The sequence below is a fragment of the Malassezia japonica genome, chromosome 2, assembly GCF_029542785.1.
Source record: "Malassezia japonica chromosome 2, complete sequence".
Classification (NCBI taxonomy): domain Eukaryota; kingdom Fungi; phylum Basidiomycota; class Malasseziomycetes; order Malasseziales; family Malasseziaceae; genus Malassezia; species Malassezia japonica.
Genome location: NC_083371.1, coordinates 419,446 through 441,437, shown reverse-complemented (window position 1 = coordinate 441,437; position 21,992 = coordinate 419,446). Strand labels below are relative to the sequence as shown.

The 21,992-nt window shown below is 65.7% G+C and overlaps 10 protein-coding genes across 10 annotated transcripts; 5 read left to right on the top strand and 5 right to left on the bottom strand.

The window, feature by feature from the left end:
- Positions 1-63: 63 nt before the first annotated feature.
- Positions 64-1,860, top strand: MJAP1_001363 (uncharacterized protein; the record flags this gene model as incomplete). Its single annotated transcript, XM_060265325.1, has 1 exon — positions 64-1,860. The coding sequence occupies one exon, from the start codon at positions 64-66 to the stop codon at positions 1,858-1,860; it is 1,797 nt and encodes a 598-aa protein (XP_060121308.1).
- Positions 1,861-1,910: 50 nt separating this feature from the next.
- MJAP1_001362 (uncharacterized protein) lies at positions 1,911-7,228 on the bottom strand (the record flags this gene model as incomplete). The annotated part of the gene is made up of 3 exons (XM_060265324.1): positions 1,911-5,520; positions 5,791-5,798; positions 5,876-7,228. 3 exons carry the CDS (start codon positions 7,226-7,228, stop codon positions 1,911-1,913), a joined length of 4,971 nt encoding a protein of 1,656 aa, XP_060121307.1.
- A 147-nt stretch (positions 7,229-7,375) lies between these two features.
- On the top strand, positions 7,376-8,678 carry MJAP1_001361 (rhomboid protease; the record flags this gene model as incomplete). The annotated part of the gene is made up of 2 exons (XM_060265323.1): positions 7,376-8,475; positions 8,498-8,678. 2 exons carry the CDS (start codon positions 7,376-7,378, stop codon positions 8,676-8,678), a joined length of 1,281 nt encoding a protein of 426 aa, XP_060121306.1.
- On the bottom strand, positions 8,679-9,193 carry RPB4 (RNA polymerase B; the record flags this gene model as incomplete). Its single annotated transcript, XM_060265322.1, has 3 exons — positions 8,679-8,751; positions 8,774-8,917; positions 8,940-9,193. 3 exons carry the CDS (start codon positions 9,191-9,193, stop codon positions 8,679-8,681), a joined length of 471 nt encoding a protein of 156 aa, XP_060121305.1.
- Positions 9,194-9,220: 27 nt separating this feature from the next.
- On the top strand, positions 9,221-13,410 carry KIP1 (Kinesin- motor protein; the record flags this gene model as incomplete). Its single annotated transcript, XM_060265321.1, has 9 exons — positions 9,221-9,511; positions 9,534-9,763; positions 9,789-10,143; positions 10,166-10,219; positions 10,428-10,444; positions 10,467-10,739; positions 10,762-12,878; positions 12,901-13,046; positions 13,069-13,410. The coding sequence occupies 9 exons, from the start codon at positions 9,221-9,223 to the stop codon at positions 13,408-13,410; spliced, it is 3,825 nt and encodes a 1,274-aa protein (XP_060121304.1).
- ADE1 (phosphoribosylaminoimidazolesuccinocarboxamide synthase) lies at positions 13,411-14,367 on the bottom strand (the record flags this gene model as incomplete). The annotated part of the gene is made up of 1 exon (XM_060265320.1): positions 13,411-14,367. One exon carries the CDS (start codon positions 14,365-14,367, stop codon positions 13,411-13,413), a length of 957 nt encoding a protein of 318 aa, XP_060121303.1.
- A 31-nt stretch (positions 14,368-14,398) lies between these two features.
- Positions 14,399-15,150, bottom strand: MJAP1_001357 (uncharacterized protein; the record flags this gene model as incomplete). Its single annotated transcript, XM_060265319.1, has 3 exons — positions 14,399-14,542; positions 14,565-15,043; positions 15,066-15,150. The coding sequence occupies 3 exons, from the start codon at positions 15,148-15,150 to the stop codon at positions 14,399-14,401; spliced, it is 708 nt and encodes a 235-aa protein (XP_060121302.1).
- Positions 15,151-15,208: 58 nt separating this feature from the next.
- Positions 15,209-16,720, top strand: LAS1 (rRNA-processing protein las1; the record flags this gene model as incomplete). Its single annotated transcript, XM_060265318.1, has 1 exon — positions 15,209-16,720. One exon carries the CDS (start codon positions 15,209-15,211, stop codon positions 16,718-16,720), a length of 1,512 nt encoding a protein of 503 aa, XP_060121301.1.
- A 19-nt stretch (positions 16,721-16,739) lies between these two features.
- On the bottom strand, positions 16,740-18,743 carry MJAP1_001355 (uncharacterized protein; the record flags this gene model as incomplete). Its single annotated transcript, XM_060265317.1, has 1 exon — positions 16,740-18,743. One exon carries the CDS (start codon positions 18,741-18,743, stop codon positions 16,740-16,742), a length of 2,004 nt encoding a protein of 667 aa, XP_060121300.1.
- A 56-nt stretch (positions 18,744-18,799) lies between these two features.
- MJAP1_001354 (uncharacterized protein) lies at positions 18,800-21,991 on the top strand (the record flags this gene model as incomplete). The annotated part of the gene is made up of 3 exons (XM_060265316.1): positions 18,800-18,909; positions 18,933-19,403; positions 19,573-21,991. The coding sequence occupies 3 exons, from the start codon at positions 18,800-18,802 to the stop codon at positions 21,989-21,991; spliced, it is 3,000 nt and encodes a 999-aa protein (XP_060121299.1).
- Between the last annotated feature and the right edge of the window lies 1 nt (position 21,992).

Genomic DNA, 21,992 nt, shown 5'->3' with positions numbered 1-21,992 from the left:
GTGCACGTGACAGCCGGCCGAGCAATTTTCACCCCGCCCGCTGGACGTCGGCGCCCCTTTAGGATGGAAAGCGGAGCGAATACGCGATCCTTCAATGCCGGCAAGAAGTTTGCGCCGCACGGCCCTCTGCGTGGCTATGGCGTAGATGGAATGCGTGGTGACAAAGACGTGCGTGCAAACGGCACGTCGCACGCGAACGTACACGTCCTCCATGGCCCTAGCGGCCGCATTGCGTGCGTTGCGGATATCCGTGGCAACGTCCGCCTCCTGAACCAGATTGCGCAGGAGACCAAGGCGAAGGCCATTGTACACACGGGTGACTTTGGGTTCTACACGGGCGACTCGCTTGCGCGCATGAGCGACCGTGCTTTGCGGCACGTCGTGCAATACTCGCCGCTGCTTTCGCCCAAGCTGCGCTCGCTCCTGCTCGACACAGACAACAGCAACGGAAACGCTCTGCGCCAGGGACTCGTCGGCAACGCCGAGGCGGCGCTCTCCGAGTTTCCCGAGCTCGTCAGTGGCGCGATCGCGCTGCGTGTGCCCGTGTTTACTGTGTGGGGCGCGTGTGAAGACGTGCACGTCGTCGAGCGCCTGCGCACCGGCGAGTACACCGTGCCGAACCTGCACATGCTCGACGAGGCGACGACGCACGCGATCGAGGTCGGTGGCGTGCGTGTGCGCCTCCTCGGCCTCGGCGGCGCCGTTGTGCTGCACAAGCTCTTTGACAATGGCAGCGGCCAAGGCACGATCGCCGGTGGCCAGGGCGCGATGTGGACCACGATGCTGCAGCTCGGTGAGCTCGTAGAAACCGCGCAGCAGGTGTACGACCCCAGCGAGGTGCGCATCTTGGTGACACACGCCTCGCCTGGCCGCGATGCGCTCCTGGCGCAGGCCGCGCTCGCGCTGCGCGCGGACTACTCGCTGAGCGCAGGCCTGCACCTGCGCTACGTGTCGTCGTACAATGCGTTTGGTGTGCACGGCTCCCTGGACGTCTTCCGGGAGAAGCTCACCAAGGCGCGCGCCGAGTTTGAAGAGGTCTGGGACGCGGTCAAGGGCCAGGTCGAGAGCGCGATCGATCCCGCGCAGCGCCATCTTTTGAACCATGCGCTGAGCGTCGCGCTGCGCCTCCCCCAGCCCTTCTCGGCCGGCGGCCGCGAAGAGAGTGCGTGGAAGAGTGCGTGGTTCTTCAACCTGCCCGATGCGCCGCTCGGCTCGCTTGTGCTGGACATTAGCAACAGCCGCATTGCCACCGAGACGCGCTCGCAAGGCACGAGCTTTGCGTCGCGCAGCGCCAAACCGCTCGCGGCGCCGCCCAAGACGAACGTTGTGCTGCCCCGTGCGCCGGATGCGTCCGACAATGTGCTCTTCCTCGGGCACATGGGCGACGCGTTCCCGGTGTCGGAAGAGGACGTGAAGGCGTACTTTGGCGAGTTTGCCAAAGACATGACCCACGTCCAGTTCTTCCCTGCGGAGCGCACGCGCCGCGGGGACAAGGACGAGACGCGCCTGCGCACCTTTGTGCACGTCGCCTTTAGCACGCCGGCGGCAGCACAGGCGGCGCTCGGCGCGCGTGGCCGCACGATCAAGAATACGTCGGTCGTCCCGACGCTCGAACCGCTCGCGCGCCGCGCGGGCGAGCGCAAAGAGCGCAAGGAGCGCCCCAAGCCCGAGGCCAAGGACGAGGAGCCCGCGTCGCGCCCCCGCGGTACGCGCTCGCGCGGCGGCCGTGGTGCGCGCAGCGCGGCCGCGCGCAAAGAGGCCCAGGCGCTCAAGAAGAGCGACGAAAAGCCGCCCCAAGCGGCACCCAACGGCGTGGATACCAAAGCGCCGAGCGAGGCGCCCAAGCCGCGTTCGGACTAGTCACGTAGAGACGTGGCCTGAAAATAGCCGTGACGAGGCATGCTATGTAACTAATTGGGCAAAAACTTGCTCCGCTGCTTCAGCAGTTTGCTCGAGGACTGCACAAGCGACTTGGGCTGGGGAATCGGCTCGCCGTTCACGTCTGCGTCGAGCCAGTCGGGCAGCTTTGTCACGAGCAGCTCGCGGAACATGGGCAGGAGCTTGCGCGTGTGGTGCAGCTCGGGGGGCTGAACGTCGGCGCGCGGCTTGAGCACGCGGTGCTCTGCCGAGTCGGGCTCGGCCAAGATGCCCTGGCCGAGCGGGTCCTCCTTGTCAAAGAAGGCCCACGGCAGGTTGCCGCGCTCGGAGCCACGCACGGCATCGCACTTGCCGTCGTCCAGCGGGATATCTTCGGCCTCGATCAGGTCCTGCATCAGGCCATCGACGTCGGCCACCGCGTCCTTCATCGTCGTGGACGGGAGCGACTCGCGCCACAGGCCGGACGCCGCCGGCGTGAGCGACAGCAGGAACGTCTTGCGGAACTCGAGCTCGCGGCGGATCTTTTGCCAGCGGCTCCACTGCTCCAGCTGTTCCATCTCGTCGAGGATGCCGTCGACGTCGGCAGACGAGAGGCGCTCGTCTTGCATCATTTCGTCCAAATTCACCTCGATATTCTCGGCGCTGCGGTCCGCGGGGTTTACCGGGTCGGTGGTCGAGAGCGACATGTAGTCGCACGCGTTCTGGCACCACTCCCACACCGGCTTGGCCACCGGCGCACACTCGTGCGCAAAGAAGTAGATAAACTCGTGATGCTTGTTCGCAAGATCGGTCCAGCGTTCCGGCGCATTATCCGTGTTCTTGCGTACGTTGATCATGTCCTCAATTAGCTTTTGCAAGTCGCCAAGACGGTCGCTCATGTTGGCCACCGACGCGATCGCGTGGATCGCATCGTAAAAGACAATGTTGAGACCGTCGCGGAGGATATCCGGGACGAGGCTCGTCGAAAGAAGTGAAGAGAACTGCTCGCGGTCGCGCTTGTTCAGCGACTCGCGCAGAAGCAGTTTGAGCAGCGCAAACATGCGCGCTTTCGACGCATCGCCCACCGACACGCCCCAGCCGGGAATCGGCGGCTTGTCCTTGCCGCGCGGCGTCGTGGACGGGTACGCGAGGTCGGGCTTGCTGCGGTACGGCGACGCAGCGTACGCACGCTGTAGATCCATCACGTAGTCGCGCATGCCGGCATCGAGACGCGGCTCAGTGCTCGACAGGAGGATCGTCGTGAGCATGTCGTTGCCGGTACGCTTCGACTCGGCCTCCATGCGGTCCGTCTCGTGGTTCGACTTGTGGCGCACGTACGCCTCAATCTTTTGCACAAGCGCAGGGTCGTTGAGCTCCTTGCGGATCGGCTCAATGTACTCGCGCTGGATCGACGAGATGCCACGGGAGACGACAAAGCCGACAATCCGCTGGAAAAGCGACTTGGTACCGCCGGGCTGCGCAAGCAGCAGTGACAGCATCATCTGGATCATGATCTGCGCATTGGCGATCTTGAGGATCTGACGCGCAGGCCAGTAGGGGAAGAGCATGTGCACCACACGCACAAAGTTGAATAGGTCATCGGCAGCAGGCGACTCGACAAAGAGCCAGCGCATGACCTGTGCAACGTGGATACGCACCCACTCTTCGGTGTTTTGCAGATGGGGAGGGAGGTTGTTCACGTTCGACACGGTAAGGTACTCGATAATCTCCTCCATACCCGTCTCTTGCTCAATAATCTGCTCCTTGAAGGCAGCCCAGTCTTTTTGCACACGACGCGACTCACGGCCGGCCGCGATCCACACGTCTTGGTCTTCACCACGGAACAGCGAGTTGATCAGCTCGAGGTCGTTCGCATTCAGCTCGTACGGCTTGTCGAGGCCGCGCTTCACCGTACCAGCGCCCCAGTGCTTGCCGACGCCCCACTGCTCCGAGCCGGGCTCGCCAATGCCGGGGCCACGCTCCTCGTCGGGGCCACGCACACCCACACCACGCGCAAAGAACAGGCCGAGGTACTGCGTACCAACGAGCGACAGCATATGCGTCAGCACGTACTCGCTACGCTCGCGCGACGTCGACATGCTGCACGAGGTGAACGCATCGTTCAGGCGTTGAATACGCTTGCGCCAGAACGCCAGCGACGCATCCCGCAGGCCAGGGAACTGGCGCAGGTGCACCTGGTACATGTGGCGCAAGATCAACGGCTCGTGCAAAGCGTCCACCGCATCCTTGTTCATCGCACCACCGTCCGACTTTTTGCGCGAAAAGAGCGCCAGCTGCATACGACGGCGCTTTTGGACTTCCGACGAATCGCTCGCAAAGGGGAAGCCGTATTGCGTCAGGATGCCGGGGCGGCCAAAGTCGAGGAACTCTTGCTGCATCTGCATCATGACCAGCGACTTGAGCAGGCCGTGGCGCTGGATCGGCGTCAGCGACACCTCGGCGCCCATGCGGCGGCGGAAGGGCGTCACAGAAAGCAGGCGCTTTTGCTTGCGGTCCATCTCGGACAGCTCACGCATACGCTCTTTTTCGCGCGAGGCCGCAATCGCCTCGGTAGCCTGCAGCTCGCGCTGGCGCACGATCGCCGCTTTGGCATCCTTTTTTTCGGTGGCACGGCGCTCTTTCTCGTCGGCCTTGCGCTGGCGCACAATCTCGGCCGCCTCCTTCTTTTGCATCTGCGCGGCAGCGGCCTGCTCCTTAGCCTCGGCCTTGCGGCGCGCAGCCGCTTCTTTTGCCTCGGCCTTGGCGGCAGCGACGCGCTCCTTGGCCTCGCTCTTGGTCTGCATCGAGCGGCTTTGCGCCTCGCTCTTTTCGCGAGCAAGGCGGTCCCTGGCCTCATTGCGCTCTTGGATCGAGCGCACCTTGGTATCGGCCTTCTCCTGCGCAGCACGCGCCTTGGCATCGGCGCGGTCCTGCTCCAGACGCGCCTTGACATCGTCGGCCGGGCCACGGGGCGTCGCAGCCCCGCTCGACGTGCCGCTGCGGTTCAGGAACGGCAGGCCGCCAAAGAGGCGGCGGCCCGTAAATGCAGAGCCGCTCGTCGACATCGGCGGCGAGATCATCGAGGGCGCGTCACGCGGCGCCTCACGCAGCGGCGGCTCGCGGCGGCGCTCTTGCACAGGAAGCGCTTCTTGCAGACGCTCCGGGGCTTGGCGGCTCTCGGGGCGGCGGGGGCCCTTGTCGAGCGGCGCGTCAAAGAACGCCTCCGACTTGCTGCGGCGGACGCGGCGCGTGCTCTTTGGCGTCTGCGTCAACGCGCTATCGTCGACCGGACGGCGGCGGCGGGGCGTGTCCTCCGGTGCACGCGAGCGGCGGGGCCTGTCCTCGGGCGCACGGGAGCGGCGCGAGGACTCGGTGCGATGGCGGCGGGAGCGCTCCTCGTCGGTGACCCGCTTGCTTCTCCGCGGCTTGTCCTCCCTGGTACTCTTGGAGCGCTGCGGAAGGCCCACGACGTCATTCGCGAGCTCGCGCTGGCGGTCGGCAGACGTGTGCGCGGCACGCGAGGAAGGACGCGCGTCTTCGGCGGCCGAGGTATAGTGTGCTTCCGAGTCGTTGTATTGGTTGGCATACGCGGCATCATCCGGAATAATAGAGCTGCGCTGCAACGACTTGCTGCGGCGCAAGCTGCTCTCGCGGCCTAGCCGGCTGTGACGGCGTCCGGCGCGCGATCCGGCGCGAGAGTGTCCGAGCTCGCTTTCGTCTTCCGCATCCAGGAACACGTCCGAAACGCGGCTATGCGGCCGCGAATATGTGTTGGACGCATCAGAAAAACCGTCTACACTCGAACGTGAGTGGCGATGGCGCCGCGAACGGCTTGGCACGTCGCTCGAAGGTCGTGCCATCGCACACACGTCGGGGGGAGTACTAGGTTCTTTTCGTTCGCCTCCGCACTTTATGGGGAGGTGTGCAGATAACGTAAGCTTCTACGAGTGGGGCACTCAGGCATGCAGATGCGGGCGTAACTGACCTGTAAGCAAGGAAACATCGGGGGATTACGTACCTGTTGCAGTCGACGCCCCGCCTCCACAATTTGGTTGTCTTTGCAAAACGCAAAGCGAATGTACCGCTCGCCGACGTGCGCGCCTTCGTCCGAGTAGAATGCGGTGACGGGGATCGAGACCACGTCACATACCTTGGCAACGAACCAGCACATGTGGTAGTCGCGCGGTTTTTTCAGGACCTCGTCGGGGAACTCGAAGTCGGCAGGGATCTGGATGGACGACGCGTCGACCAACACAAAGTAGGAGCCGTGGGGGAGCGTGTACGTGAAGTTGAGCGCGTCGAGCGTCTCGAGCAGCTCGGCACGGCGCGACTCGTACTCGCGCACCTGCGTCGGGAAAAAGTCGTTGGCCTTGGCCTGCTCAAGCCCGATCGCCGCGCCTTCCTGCGAGCCGGAGTTGACCGAAAAGGTGATGCGGACGTGGGCTGCAAAGGCAGGCGCGATCAGGTGCGGCGGCCCGATCATCCAGCCGACACGCCAGCCGGTGCACGAAAAGGTCTTGCCCGCGCTCCCGACGGTGATGGTGCGCTCCCACATGCCCTCGAGCGAAGCAATGCGAATGTGCTCGTGGCCGTCGTAGGTCAGGCAGTCGTAGACTTCGTCTGAGACCACGAGAATATCGTACTTGATGCACAACTGCGCGAGACGCTGCAGCTCCTCCAGCGTGCACACCTTGCCGATGGGGTTGTGCGGCGTGTTGAGAAAGAGCGCCTTGGCTTTGGGACTCGCGAGCTTTTGCTCGAGGAGCTCCCAGTCAAAGGTCCACTCGTTCGCAGACACCACGCGCTCCTTGCTCTTGGAGGGGAGCATCGGCACATAGACCGGCACACCGCCGTTGTACGACACTTCGCACACGTACTGGTCAAAGAAAGGCTCAAAGAGGACGACCTCGTCGCCTTCCTCGAGGAACCCACACATGATCGAGTACATCGCCTCGTTCGCACCGGCCGTGACGGCGATCTCGCGCTCCACATCGAGGGGCACGCCGAGGTCAGGACGCTGCAAGGGGAACCCTTTATCGTCCACAGCAATCTCGCCTTTGCTCAGATCGACCTCCGCGCGGGGCTTGTGGAACGAGGCAGAGTACGCCGCCTGCACCGCGGCACGCAGGCGAGGGCGGCCCTTGGGGTGCGAATAGTGGTGCAGATCGGTGCGCTCGTGCAGCTCCTTCAAGACTTCGTCCAGTACAAACGCTGGCGGCTTCCAATTCATGAACCCCTGGCCGAGGTTCACCGCCTTGGGAAAGACGAGGGGGTTAAAGAACGACCACACGTCCGTGCCACGGCCCAGTTCGGGCTTGACACGCGACGATGGGAGATCGAGGAAACGTGTAGGCTTGGTAAGTGTACTCATATTCGGAAACAAGCGACGGCTAGTGCGCTTTCCCAAGCTCCCTAGCATGCACGACGGTCGCAACGGACTTTAAGCTCGCCCGGTTATCTAACGATTGCGCCATTGCCCGATACGATCGGGCCCGATGCACGGACGTCTGCGTCCTCAATGTACGGCGTACGAAGATTTCATAGCGCGCCGCCGCTCGCGCGGCTCTGGGTGCGGCCGCGCCTCGCGCCGCGCCGTGCTGATCCAAAAGAGTACGAGGAGCTGCGACGTGTCGTTGCACCGCCGCGCACGCAAACCGGCGACGTAGTCGTCAAGCCGCCGATCGGCCGCGCACTCGGCTTCGTCGGCAGCGTCGCGGCGGTGAGCTTTTTGGGGTGCGCCGCATGGTCCGTGTCCAAGACCGAGTGCCTCGCACAGAACCCGTCTGCACGCTTCTTTGCGCCGATCACGTCCATGTTTGCGGATCAGTACGACACACAACGCCTGAGCGACGCCGCCGAGGACGACCTCGTGGCGCAGGCGAACCGCCGCCTTGCGTGGCTCGCGCGCAACACGAAATTCCTTCCCGAGATCGTGCGAAGCCCCATTCTGCGCATGAGCATGAGCGCCGCCGAGTGGTACGCGGACCAGCCCGCGTACAAGCGCGCTGCTGTGCCGGTCGTCGCGCTGAATGCCGGCGTGTTCCTCGCGTGGCTCGCGGCGCCGCGCCTCGGCACGGCCGCGTGGATGCAGCGCTGCATGACACATCGCCCATCGTCCGGGCGCGTGGTGACGCTGCTTACGTCCGTCTTTAGCCACAAGGCTGCCGGGCACTTTCTCTTTAACAACCTCGCCTTGTGGTCGGTCGGCGGGAGCGCACTGAGCACGCTGGCGCTCCAGCAGGCGTGGGAGAGTCGCAAAGCAAGCGTGCCGGATGCGTCGCCGCTCCCCCAGTTTTTGGCGTTCTTTGTGACGGCCGGCGCCTTTGCCTCGCTCACGAGCCATCTCGTGACGGCCGGGCGCTGGCGCATGGCCGTCCAGCGCATCAAGGACGCGTCGCGCATGCTGCATCGCGCCGCATCCTCTCAGCGCCCCCAGCTTGGTGCGCAGATCCGCGCGGCCACCGCCGAGCTCATGCAGCTTGCGCAGCGCGCGAGTCTCGGCGCGAGCGGTGCGATCTATGCGGCGTTTGTGCTGTCTGCGTGCGCGTACCCCCAGGCGAGCCTAAGCATCATTTTTCTCCCCTTTACTGCGATCCCTATCCAGTGGGGCATGGCAGGGTGCGTATTGCGGCTAACCCAGACTGGTCCTGGTCGACATCCTGGGCATCGTGCGCGGCTGGCGCCTCTTTGATCATGTTGCGCATCTCGGCGGCGCGCTCTTTGGCCTGCTCTACTATCTGTACGGGAGTGCAGTGTGGAACGCGTCCAAGCGGTTCGCGGCGCAGTTCCGGCACGGCAAGCCTGCGCCGCAGTATGGATAACTAGGCAAACTTGCGGATCGCTGCGAGTTCGTTGAGGAGCGACTCGAGCTGTGCGTCATCCTTGTTTGCCAGGCTGCGTGAGCAGTGAGACGTACGTAGGAATGAGTGTCCGTGCCTCGTCCACGTCCGAGATGGCGAGGTTCGCCAGCTGTGCCATCTCAAACTGGGAGAGCTGCAGGCCTTTGTCGTCTGCGGTGCTCCCGTCGAGGTCCGGCTGCGCGGCGTGCTTAATCAAGAGACTGTGTGAGATAGAATACGTACGCGCGCACTTCACGAATCGTCGACTGCTCCTTGTACCGACTGAATTCGTCGACGTACTCCTTGGTCTTTTGGGCGACGCCCGAAGCGCCCGCCTCGCGCTCGCCGGTCATCTCGCCGGGGCGCGAAAAGAAGAGGTGCACCTCGGAAATGAGCAGACACCCCGCGTCCTGGAACTCGGGGCCAAGCTTGCCTTGGCTCGCGTCTTCGACTTCCGCATTGCCGCGGCGGCGCCGCTGGAAGGCCGGCTGCGCCATCGTGGAGGGAGACGAATTTCCTCCACAATGGCTGACGCGATGGACGTCGAGGCGCCGGGGATGCAGTACGAGCTGCTCTATACGCTGCACGGGCACGCGCGGTCTGTCGCCAGCGCCGTGTTCTCGCCGAACGGTGAGCACCTCGCGACCGCCGGCGCGGACAAGGCCGTGCAGGTCTGGGCGACGCGCACCGGCCGCCTCCAACATACCCTGCAAGGCCATACCGGCGGCGTGAATGCCGTCTGCTGGACGCGTGACAGCCAGTACGTCGTGAGTGCATCCGACGACCGCACGGTGCTTGTCTGGGAGCTCGAAACGGTACGTGTCGTGGCTCACACAGGGAAAAATTGTGCGCACGTACGAAGGGCACACGTCTTATGTCTTTTGCATCGCATGCCACCCCCTGAGCACGCTGCTGGTCAGCGGCGGGTTTGACGAGACGATCCGGTTATGGGACCTGCAGCGCGGGACGTGCCACCGCACGATTGCCGCGCACTCGGAAGCGGTGACCGGCGTCGACTTTAGCAGCGACGGCACGATGATTGCCTCGTGCTCGTACGACGGCCTAATGTACGTTGCTCTTCTTCTCACACAGCCGCCTATGGGATACCAGCGCAGGACACTGCCTGCGCACGCTGCAGCACGGCGACCAGGCGCCGGTCGCCTCGGTGAAATTCTCGCCGTCGTCGCTGCAAGTGCTCGCCATGTCGCTCGACAGCGCAGTGCGCCTCTGGGACCTGGCCAACGCACGCATCCTCAAGACCTATACCGGGCACGCGAATACCAAGTACGCGGGCAACGCCGCGCTGGTCTACCTGCCGTCCGCTGGCCGGCCGACCACGTGGATCGTCGCAGGGAGCGAAGACCGCCACGTATACCTATGGGACCTGCAGACGCGCCAGATCACGCAGGTGCTCTCTGGACACTGCGATACGGTGGCAGCGGTTGCGGTACGTCTCCCCTCTTACCCAGGTCCATCCCACACTGCCGCTCCTCGCCACCGCCAGCCTCGAGCAGGACGCGTCGGTGCGTCTTTGGATAGGTCACGTGAAGAGCGCGTAGCGCGCAACGCGTCCTGCGTGTTGCTTGCATGGCGTCAGTGCGACGCACACAGACGGCGCGCCCAGCGCGCGTCGTGTCGGCGAGTGCGGTGCCGCCGGCGGGGCGTAGTGCTCCGCGGGTGGCGTCCGGGACGCACATAGAAGGAAAACGCGGGGGGGACGCAAACATGAAGGTGGTCGTCCGCGTACGGTACGTGGCTTGGCTCACCCAGCGGCACCGCGCAGGACGATGCGAATGTGCTGCAGACAACAGGGCCGCGAGGCAGCCAGGTGCATGTGGATGCAAGTGGTCCGGCGCCGCGTGCGCCGACGCTTGGCTCGCATGGCAGCACGCGGTCCAAGACCTATACGTTTGACCATGTCTTTGGCGCCGAGGCCGACCAGGGGATGGTGTACCAGGACGCGGTGAGCGGTGTGCTCGACGAGGTGCTTCTGGGATACAATTGCACGATCTTTGCGTACGGGCAGACAGGCACAGGCAAGACGTACGTTTTCCTGCTGACGCAGACATACCATGGAGGGCGACCTCTCGTCGTACATGGGCACATTTGCGCCGGACGCGGGCATCATTCCGCGCACCCTCTTTCGCCTGTTTCACGTACTGAATATGCGGCAGGATGAGTTTAGCGTGCACATGTCGTTTGTCGAGCTGTACAATGAGGAGCTGCGCGACCTGTTGAGCCCAGATGCGCCTACGCCCATGAACGGCGGCCCGTCTGGCCTCAAGATGTACGAGGAAAAGGGCAAGGGCGTCGTGCTGCACGGTCTCGAGGAGATTCCGCTCACGAGCGCCGAGCACGGCTTGCGCATGCTGCGGTTCGGCAGCCAGAAGCGGCACATTGCAGCGACACGCTGCAACGAAAGCTCGAGTCGCTCGCACTGTGTCTTTACGCTGCATGTGCACGTAAAGGAGACGGGTGCACGAGGCGAAGAGGTGCTGCGCACCGGCAAGCTGAACCTCGTCGATCTCGCCGGCTCGGAAAACATCGGCCGCAGCGGCGCGGAAAACAAACGCGCGCGCGAGGCGGGCATGATCAACCAGAGCCTACTGACGCTTGGCCGTGTGATCAACGCTTTGGTCGACGGCAGCACGCATATTCCCTACCGCGAGTCGCGCCTGACGCGCCTTTTGCAGGACTCGCTCGGCGGGCGGACCAAGACATGCATCATTGCAACCGTCTCGGACGACCGCACGAACCTCGAAGAGACGCTCTCGACGCTCGACTATGCGCTACGCGCCAAGTCGATCAAGAACCGCCCCGAGCTGAACCAGCGCATGACACGGGGCGCTCTCATCAAAGAGTACGTCTCGGAAATCGACCGCCTGCGCTCGGACCTCGTCGCGACACGCGAAAAGAACGGAATCTATGTCGATGCGGACAACTGGGCAAAGCTCGAGGCGGAGCGCGCGGCGCAGGCCAAGCAGATGGACGAGCTGCGCCGCAGCAACGAGGTCGCACAGAGCAAACTCGCTAGCATGCACGAGCAGCTCGAGCAGAACACGACGCTCCTTGCGCGGCGCGACAAGGAGTGGACCGCCGCCGAGGCCGTGCACGAGGCGCGCATCCACGAGCTCGAGGCGTCGCTCGCCAAGGTCACGCAGCTCTCCTCAGCGCTCCAGGAAGAGACGGCGCTGCACCGTGCACGCAAGCACAACGAGCAGAGGCTGCACGACATTGCCTTGTCGCTGCACCGCGCAGCCAACGCGTCGACGCGCGACATCGACGCGCTGCACGCCAAGCTCCAGCGGCGTGCACAGAGCGACGAAGAGGCGCGCGCGGCGCTCCGCATGTACTACGAGCAGATCGATGCCGTCTGTGTGCAGGTCGCCGCGCAGGCGGCGCAGCGCCACGACGCAAGCGACGGTGCTCTGCACGCGCTTGCGACGCGCATCCAGGACGAGCGCACGACGCTGCGCACCACCGTGACGTTGGCGCTCGAAGGACTCGCGACGCGCCTTGCCTCGGCCTCGCCGGCGGCGCGCGACACGTTCCTCAACGAGGCACAGACCAAGGTCGCCGATGCGATCCAGGCGGCCTTTTCAGCGCTCCAGTTTGAGCACGCGACATCGGTCGAGTCGCTGCAAAACGACCTTGCGGCGCACGTCGATGCGCGCCTCGCCGAGGCGGTGCAGACCGCATCGACGCTCGCGCACCAGGTCGACAAGCGCCTCACTGCGCTCGACGAGCGCACCGCTGCGCTGCAAGAGCACAGTCATGCGATCGCCGCGCGCGAAGTGCAGCGTGTCACTCAGCAGAACAAGTGGCTCGTGCAGCTCTTGGACGCCGAAAAGCAAAAGACGAGCGAGATGCGCACGACGCTCCTCGGCGCGGTCGACCAGTTTGAAGCGGAGCGCGAGAAGCGCTTTAGCGCCGCGCTGTCCACCGCACACGCCGACCTCGAGTCTGCGAAACAGGGCGTGTCTGCGTCTAGGAGCACCTACGACGGGCACCTCGCGGACCTGCGGTCCGTGCACGAGTCGCTCGCCGGCGACGTTGCCGATGCCGTGCTTGGCCCCGAGCAGACGATCCAAGCCGGCGCGCTGATCGACGCACATGCCGATGCCTACGCCGAGCGCCTTGCCGCCAGTGCGACCGACCTCTCGCACGCGTTGGAAAAAACAAGTACGTCGCACAGCTTACCCAGCGCAACATACCCTCGACCACGCCCTTGCCGCGGCTTCCTTGGAGAGCAGCGAGCGCACCGCCCACGCCGCCTCCGAGATCGATCGTGCGCTCCGCGATGCCGACGCGTCGCCTGTGGAGCGCGAGCTCCAGACGCTGGACAAAGCGGTACGTATTGTGGCTCACGCAGCATTCCGCGCACACTGCTGCTCTGGGCGCATCCCTGCACTCGGCCGCCGACCAAATGCACGAGCTGCGGCGCGCCTTTGCGCCGTTCGTGCAGCATACCTTCCTTTCTGACGGCCCGACGGGCCAAACGCCGCAGCGCCAACGCTACTCGCTGCCGGTGCCCGCCGACCTGATCCCCGCGGACCGCGCGGCGGCGCTCGCGTACATTGCCGAGACGCCGTTTGCCGACTCGCCGCTGCGGCGGCCGCTGCAGGACCTCAACGAGGTGCCGCGGCTGTCAACCGCGAGCGACGGCACCACACGCAAGCCGAAAGTGCTTGTGCGGCGGGATACCAGTATGTAGCTACTTGAATGGGTGTCCTGTAATGCGCTGGAAGGCCTCGCGGTACTTTTCGCCGGTGCCCTCAACGACCTCGTCCGGGAGGGTGACGGGCGTGCCCGACTTGGCGGCCGTGTCGAGGCCCTTGCTCTTCATCCAGTCGCGGATGTACTGCTTGTCGAAGCTGGCCTGGCCCTTGCCCGGCGCGTACGAGTCCGCGGACCAGAAGCGCGACGAGTCCGGCGTGAGGACCTCGTCGACGAGAATCAGCTCGCCGTCGTAGCCCTGGCCGTCGGCGGGGAGCAGACCAAACTCAAACTTGGTGTCGGCGAGGATGATGCCATTGGCACGCGCGTGCTCGGCCGCCTTGGCGTACAGCTTCACGGCAGCGTCCGCGAGCTTCATAGCGAGCTCCTTGCCGACGAGCTCCGCGACCTTGTCGGGGTGGATGTTTTCGTCGTGCTCGCCCTGCTCCGCCTTGGTGCTCGGGGTAAAGATGGGGCCGTTGGGGATCTCTTGGCTCTCGACGAGTCCCTCAGGCAGCTTGATTCCGTGCACCGTGCCGCTGCGCTTGTACTCCGCCCAGCCACTGCCGGTAATGTAGCCACGGACAATGGCCTCGACGGGGATAACACGCGCACGGCGCACGAGCATCGAGCGGCCGTCGACCTGGTCGCGCACGCTCGCGAGGCGCGTGCGCAGCGCCTCGGGAAAGTCGTCCCACCTTGTCGCAAGCACATGCGTCTTGATAATGCCCTGGGCGATCTTGTCGAACCAGAATTCCGACATGCCGGTGAGGATGCGCCCTTTTTCCGGGATGCCGTTCTGGAGGATCACGTCAAACGCCGAGATACGGTCGGTCGCGACAAAGAGAAGGGCGCCCGCATACTCTCCCTCGGTGAGCTCCGAGTCGTACACGTCGCGCACCTTGCCGCGCGCGACGAGCGGCAGAGGCAGGTTCGTCTGCGTAACCGAGGCCATGGTCAAATTCGGGACCTCCACAATTCTACGGCTAGATATTGGCCTTCGGCACGCGCTCGTCGAGGAACTTGCGCCACTCCTCCTGCGAGAAGGACGAGGAGATGGACGGCTCCACGACGCCGTTCCAGAGTGCAGTCGGCGTGATGTGAATGCCGTTCTGGCGTCCGATTTTGATCTGGGTCAGCATAGCGACGTACGCAGTACTTGAGATCCGGCACGATCTTCGAGCCGGCGTTGCCCTCGTCTGAGACGCGGGTCCAGGAGCGCACGGCCTGGCCAAGGGGCTGCCCGTCGAGGGCGACGATCGACTCCTTCTTGGCCTTGCGCACGTCCTCGCCGAGGACGTTGACCGCGAGCGTCGCGAGCTCCGCACGCACCTGATCAGGGTTCTTGGAGCGCGCAGGGCCGTCGTACCAGCGCTCGCTCTCCTTCATGAGCGCCTGCGAAAAGACCCAGAAGGCGTTCTTCTCGGGATCCTCGAGCGCCACACGGTCCGTGAGCGAGAGGCGCGCCACAGCCAGCGCCGTCTCGTGCAGGAGCGAGGACGAGGCGTGCCACGGCTGGGGGACGGGGCGCACAATGACACGCACCTTGCCACGGAACGGCGCCTGCTCGCCAAAGAGCAGAGGCACCACCTGGCTCTGGAAGTTGTTCAAAATCTTAGCAGAAAAAGGGCCTGGGTTAGTAGGTGCACGTACAAAGGTAGTCGACATAGAGTTCGAGCACATTCGGTGCGGACACCGAGCCAATCGCGAGCGCTTGCAGTGCGGGGGGGAGCGCCATGGTGGGGTAGGGCGGGGCGGCCCGTGCCCGGCCACGTGGCTTACTCCACCACGAAAAAATGCGCCTGCCGCGCCGGACGCCGTTTTATGCGCCGGGGCACGAGGAGCTGCAGTACGTCCACGCGTTGCTGTATGGCGACGCGAACGATGTTGCGGCTCTGCAGAGCGCGCTCAAGATTACACGGCTTTGGATGGCGCGCGCAGCGTGCCCCCAGGCCGTAGAGGCGACATCGCTGCTCGTGCAGGCGCGCCTCCTCGACGGCCTCGCGGGGGAGAGCGAGGGCACACGCGCGGCGTACGCCATGGGCCTCGTGCGCTTCGTGAACTCGATTGTCGATACGTTCCAGACCGGCATGTTTGCGCAGTCCATCGGCGCGATTGCCGACCGCATCGGCCTGCCGCAGTGGCTCGTCCAAGTCCGGCACTTTGCGACGCACGAAGAGCTACCGAGCATGGCTGTATGCCGCGAGGCATGCACCATGGCCCTTGCATGGCTCGACCAGCACTATTGGCAGCCGACGCTCTCGCCGTCGCACGAGCCGGCCGCCGACGTGCTCGACGACGACGAGCCCCGCCGCGAAGCCGCTGCCGCCGCCGCACAGCTGCTGCATACCTACCGCATACAGGCGCACGCACTCGCACGCGACCGTTCGCTAGCCTTGCGTGGTGCGCCGCCGCTCGTCAAGACTGTCGGCGACCTCGAGCAGTGGGTGCAGGCCGAGACGGCACGGCGCCTTGCGCTCGCCTCGGACGGCAGCACGCTGCTTGCAGGCAGCGCGCCGCGCGGCGAGGAGCACGGCGAAACGTTTACATGCACCGCGTCCGTGCTCATGCTCCTCGTGACCCAGCTGCTGCTTCCAGGCGCCTTGATTCCCCAGACAAAAGAGCAGCGTGCGCTGCAGGCGCGCGACGACGCGCCGCTCGAGTCGCTGCCGAGCGAGCATACCGAGCTGTGGGACCCTCTGCTGCGTGCGATGCACGCGGCCTTTCCGGTTTTCCTCCCCATCCTGATCCAGGCTTTGGCGCAGGTCGCTGGGAGCGGCACGACCGCAAAAGAAAAGTCGTACGCGGCCGTCGCGCGTGCGTGGCTTGCGCACCTTGCGCTCGACGCGCCGTACGACACGCTGCACGCGACACTCGACGTGCCCCGCTGGCGCCAAGCGCCGAGCGCCGTGGACCTCGGCAGTGCGCAGGACGACGCCGAGTCCGTGCCAGTGTGGGACGCGACGCAGAACTCGGCAGTACTGCGGCGGATCGTGCTGCAGCACTGCATGGAGGTCGCGTCGCCCGCGACGTGGGCGCTTGCGCAGCACCTTGCGCAAGGGCCGCTCGCCGAGCGTGTCGCGGCGCTGATTGCACTGCACGACGCGGCGCCAGGCACCGAGCTCGACGTGCTACCCGAGATGGAGGCGCGCAGCCGCCTGCTGCGTGGTCTCGACCGCCCGCCTCCGATGGCCGTCGACGAGGCGCCAGCCGCGCCGAGTGCGCTGCCCGGCTGGTCGCTTGCGGCGCAGTGGCAGCCGACGCCGATTGGGTGCGTCGACGGCGCGCGGCCGCCGTTGCTCTTGTAGTCTATTATCGCACTATACTCTACACGACCCGCAGCGTCCATACGGACCCTGGCGGAAGCTCCTGCGCGCCGGCCTGCTCGCCGAGGCCGACGTTGAGCTTCTTGAGCGCCTCGGCGGCGCGGCTGTCGCCCGCCGCGCGCACGACCGCGACGAGGTCCTGGCACGCGACCTGGCGCCCGGAGTGGTATATCGCCCCGTCCAATGCGCGGACAAAGAGGAGGGGCAGCGTGCACTGCGGCGACGACCCCCCCGCGTCAATGATCGCACGCAGCGGCGGGAGGTGGACCGCGACGTCCGTCTCCTGCTCGCCGTCCGGCGTCGGCGCAGTGAGGAGCGCGAGCGGTCCCAGCGGCCCGAGCCACACCTCCATGTGTTCTAGGAGCGGCTCGTCGAGCGATTGCAGCACATGGGCATCGTAGAAAAAGTGCTGCACGGTCATGGCGACCTTGTGTGTGTTGGTGTCGTAGAATGGCATGGTAGTCACGATCGGGAACGGCGTGAGCGCGAGGCCCACACCGGGTGGCGCGTTCGGCGTGTCGAGCATGTCGACATCGATGAACGAGTACTCAAAGTGCGAGATGCTGACAAGCGTCCAGCAGAATGCGTCTTCGGCATCGTCGAGCGTCGCGCCGTCCCACGCTGCCGGCTTCGCGGCGACGTATGTCAGCGGGAGGGCGTGGGCGTCGTCCGGCGGCGGCGGCGGCGGCGGCGGCACGCCGAGGTGCCGCAGCGTCGCGTGCTGTGCGCTCGCATGCAGCGGCGTGCCTGCACAGAGATAGGTGCGTGGCGCATGCGCGTCGCGCTCCCAGTGCCCTTCTGCGCGGCTGGGGTCGGGGACGAAGCGCATGAGTGCAATCTTTTGCATCTGGCTCACGGCGCCGTACAGGTACGACTCGTCGGCGAGCGTCCCGTCATCGAGCGTCACGCGCGCCTCGCCGAGCGGCGGCAGGATGCGGCCGCGGTCAACCTTGCACACGAGGAGCGGGTCGGTCGTCGCGCCAGACACCTCGTCGACCAGCACGATGGTCGAGCCGTACGTGAGCACGTCCGCGTCGACGTCCAGCGCCTGCGCCTGCGGCGGCCGCGCGAGGAGCACGAGGCGAAAGGCGGTCCATGCACGCGACTGTGCGGACAAGTGCCCTTCGTGGGCAGAGAGGTACTTGGTACGATACGTCTGTGAGTTGATTCGATTAAAGAGAGAAACGGACGCGTTCGAGGTGATGTGCGCCGACGCGTGCCGCGCCTTGGCCGACTTTTTCGACGGCTTGGAAATGATTCCGATCGGCGCCGAGTCAAAGCTCGCCCAGCTCGCGCTCGTGTCGTGCTCGTCGATGCGCTGGCGCTTGGCCTCGCGCGCTTCTTGTTCGCGCCGCGCCAGGAGGTGCAGCTGGAGGCGGAAGCTCTTGGCCTTGCCGGTGCCGGTGACGTGCAGCTCGGTGAAGCGCGCCTGGTGCGCCTCGTCGAGTGCCGCGAGCTGCTCGCCCGAGAATCGCTCGCCGTCTTCGCTCTGGATCTGCATAAAGAGCGCCGGCACGGCGTGCTCCGCGTGCCGCAGCGAGCCCCGCACGTTGACCGCCGGCGGAGGGCACAAGAAGCGCTTCTCTGTCCCGTACGACTTTTGCGCGACCGACGCATGCAGGCACCGCACGGTCGTCATGAGTGGCTGCACGCCGTGGGGTGTGCCGTGCGCCGCCTGGCGCATCTGCTCGCGCACGACCTCGCGGATGCGCGCGTGGCGCTCTGCCGTGCTCCAGTTATGCATGCGCCGCCGCACGGTGCGCTCCTCGTTCCATGGCTCTGGCGCGAGCTGTAGATGCGCTTTGAGACTCGCCATGAACGTCTCGAGCGACGCGGCGGTCGTCGAGTCGAGCTCCTCGGACCGCGGCGCCTCGGAAGCGGCCTCTGCCGCGGCCATCTCTTGCGCTTGCGATAGGAGCCGCGAGGTCAGCTCATCCATGTACCGCGACCCCGCCGGATCCTCGGCACCCGCCGAGGTAGAAGTGCCCGCACCAAAATCCGTCATTCCAGGCGCATCCTGCCGTCGTGGCACGCGGTCGGCCGGGGCTTTTCCTCCACACGATGGCCAGCGGCGCGATGGACGGAGCGCCGGCGAGCAAGCATGGCGTGTCGTTCTGTGTGGTGTGTGCAAGCAACCAGAACCGTTCCATGTTCGGACACAATGCACTGCTGTATGTTTTTTGCGCTTACCCAGGAAAGCAGGCATGCAGGTGACGTCCGCCGGCACCGGCTCGGCCGTGCGTATGCCAGGCCCTGCCATCGACAAGCCGAACATCTACGCGTTCGGCACGCCGTACGACTACATGTACCAGGATCTATTGAAGAAGGATCCGCGGCTGTACGAGGCAAACGGGCTGCTCCATATGCTCGACCGCAACCGCAAAATCAAGCACGCGCCGGAGCGCTGGCACGAGTCGCGGCGCGTCGCCGACGTCGTGATTACGTGCGAGGAGCGGTGCTTTGATAGCGTGTGCGAGGACCTGCTGAGCAGGCGCACCGAGCTCAACCGCTCCGTGCACGTCATCAACATCGAGATCAAGGATAATCACGAGGAAGCGGATATCGCCTCGCGTGCGATTCTCGACCTTGCGCGCAAGATCGAGGTGGCAAAGGATATCGACGAGGAGATGGACTCGATTCTCGAGCAACAGCAGGCGTCGTATCCGTACCCTTTGCTGCACACCGTGGCATTCTATTAATACCCTGTACTACGTAGACGCGTTAGACGTACGCGATCCGAGGCGCAAGAGGCGCGGCCATAATGGCAGCGAGTTTTGCGGCATGACGTGCATGTGCCGCCCGTGTATACGCCGTACGTGCGCGCGCACAGACAGTGTCGCTGCCTCTTCGTTCGCGCTTGCGCTGCGCGAGGTCCCTGGGCCGATCGTCCATGCCTCCACTCTTGCCACCATTGGCCCTCTGCGCAGGTTCTTCTCGACCTCGCTAGCCCTGCGAATGACCGACACGGGCCGTACGCGACATGCGCTGCTGAGCACGCCTCTATACGTATGCAACCTCCCCACGCCGCTCGTGCAGAATGTGCAGCTGCGCAGCGCCGATGCCGAAGAGGAAAAGGCGCCGGCGCCGGCGCCGACGCACGACCCACGGCCCGCTGCCGGCGTGCCGGCGTGCACGCTGTGCCCCGAGTGCGGGCCGTTTGCCGATCTCGGCGAGCAGCGTGCGCACTTTCGTAGCCTCTGGCACAGGTACAACCTGGTGCTGCGGCAGCGCGGCGCCCAAGCGCCCGGCACGCCCAACGCCCTGACGCTCGTGACGAATCCCGAGCTCGACCGCCTCTGCGCCCAGATCGAGGAGGAGGACGAGCTGGAAGATACCGATACCCTGAGTGCGCTCCTGGACCGCCTCGACCTGCACGCCGCGCCGACGCAGGACGATACGCCAAGCCGCACACGGACGCAGGCCGTGCAGGACGCGCTGCGCTCGCCGCTCGTCTGGTTCGAGAGCAGGAGCGATGCGCCGAGTGACGCGCGCCTCGAGCAGACGCAGCTTGGCGTGTACCGCGACGTGCTGCTTGCCGCGACGTCTGCGCCCGCCACCGATGCCAAGTCGGCAGAGGCGGCGCTCCAAGCGCTCCAAGCGCCGCCGATCGAGTGCCGCCCGTCGAAGCAAGGGTGGACCGGCAAGCGCCTGCAAGGTACGAAGCACATTGGGCGTACCATGCAGCTGAGCATTCTCGACGGCGCCGGCCTGCTGCCGACCGAAGAGGAATTCGAGAGCTCGGACGAGGAGTCGAGCGAGTCGGACTCCTCGTCCGAGGACGAGGCGCCGGACGAGATGCCCGAGATCGCCCCCGAAGCGCCGATTGCGCTGCCCCCGCTGCGTCTATGGACTTTTGTCATGATGGGCGGCGGCCACTTTGCGGCGGCCGTCGTCGCACTGAACGCGTACGCGCCGCCGCTCTCGGAGCGTGCGCGCGCGCGGGGCACGAAACAGGAGCGCGGCATTGTCGTGCTTGCACACAAGACCTTTCACCGGTACACGACGCGCCGCAAGCAGGGTGGCGCGCAGTCGGCTCAGGACGCGACCGGGCGCCACGCCAAGAGCGCCGGTGCGAACCTGCGTCGCCACGGCGAGGCGCAGCTGCGCGACGAGATTCATAGCCTCCTGGGCCGCGCAGGATGGCGCTCGCTCATTGAGCGCTCCGAGCACGTCTGGGTGCGCTGCAGCACGCGCACTGCGAGCGGGATCCTGTGGAACTGGGGCGGAAACCACACGAGCCCGCTCGACGCACCGCACCGCGATGGGACGCTGTCGCACATTCCCATTGCGACGCAGCGCCCGACGCTCGCCGAGATCATGCGGTGCTTCCTCGAGCTGACGCGCGTCAAGATCGCACACCTGTCGCCCGAGCAGCTCGCGGCCCAGGACGATGCGCACCGCGAGGCAATCGCACAGGCGCTCCGTGCCGACGCCGCGGCCAATGCCCCTCCGCCCCCCCCGCCGAAGCCCAAGACGCCGCGTGCAAAGCCCGGGGCGGAGGAAACGAAGCGGCGCGAGCGCTGGGAGCGACTCGTGGCCATGGTCCGCAAAGGCAAGGTCGATGCCCTCGAGCGGTTCCTCGAGCGCCACGAGGCCGATCTGCTGCGTCCCGGCGGCTGGCTTGCCGAGCAAGAGGCGCCGAGCATCGATGCGCCCCTCCCCCCGTGGTGGCGCCAGGCGGAGGCGAAGCAGATGCGCTTTGTCCCTGCGACGCTTTTGCAGGTCGCCGCCGCGGCCGACCAGCCGGACGCGCTGCAGTACCTCCTCGAGCGCCGCGCGGACCCCACGATGCCTGTGCCGTCGGTCGACGCGTCCGAGGCGCCGTACCGCACTGCCTACGACCTGTGCACGACCAAGCCCGCGCGCACCGTCTTTCGGCGCATGATGGCCGAGCACCCCGACTGGTGCGACTGGGCCGGCATGGGCCCCGGCGGCGCGCGTGTCCCGTCCGCGCTGACGTCCGAGATGGAAGAGGCACAGGCATCCAAAGCCCGCACGCGCCGCAACGCAATGCGCGACAAGATGCGCGAGCGCGATGAGAAGGAGGCACGCGAACAGAGCCGCGAGCGTGCGGCCGAGCCGGCGCCTCCCGCGCCCGCTGCTGCGCCGCCCGCCGCCAACGGCACGCAGCGCGTCGGCGGCGTGGGCTCCGCGCCCGATGCGACGCTCTCCCCCGAGATGCGTATGCGGATCGAGCGCGAGAAGCGCGCGCGGGCCGCCGAGGCGCGTATGCAAGCGCTAAAAAAGTCATAGT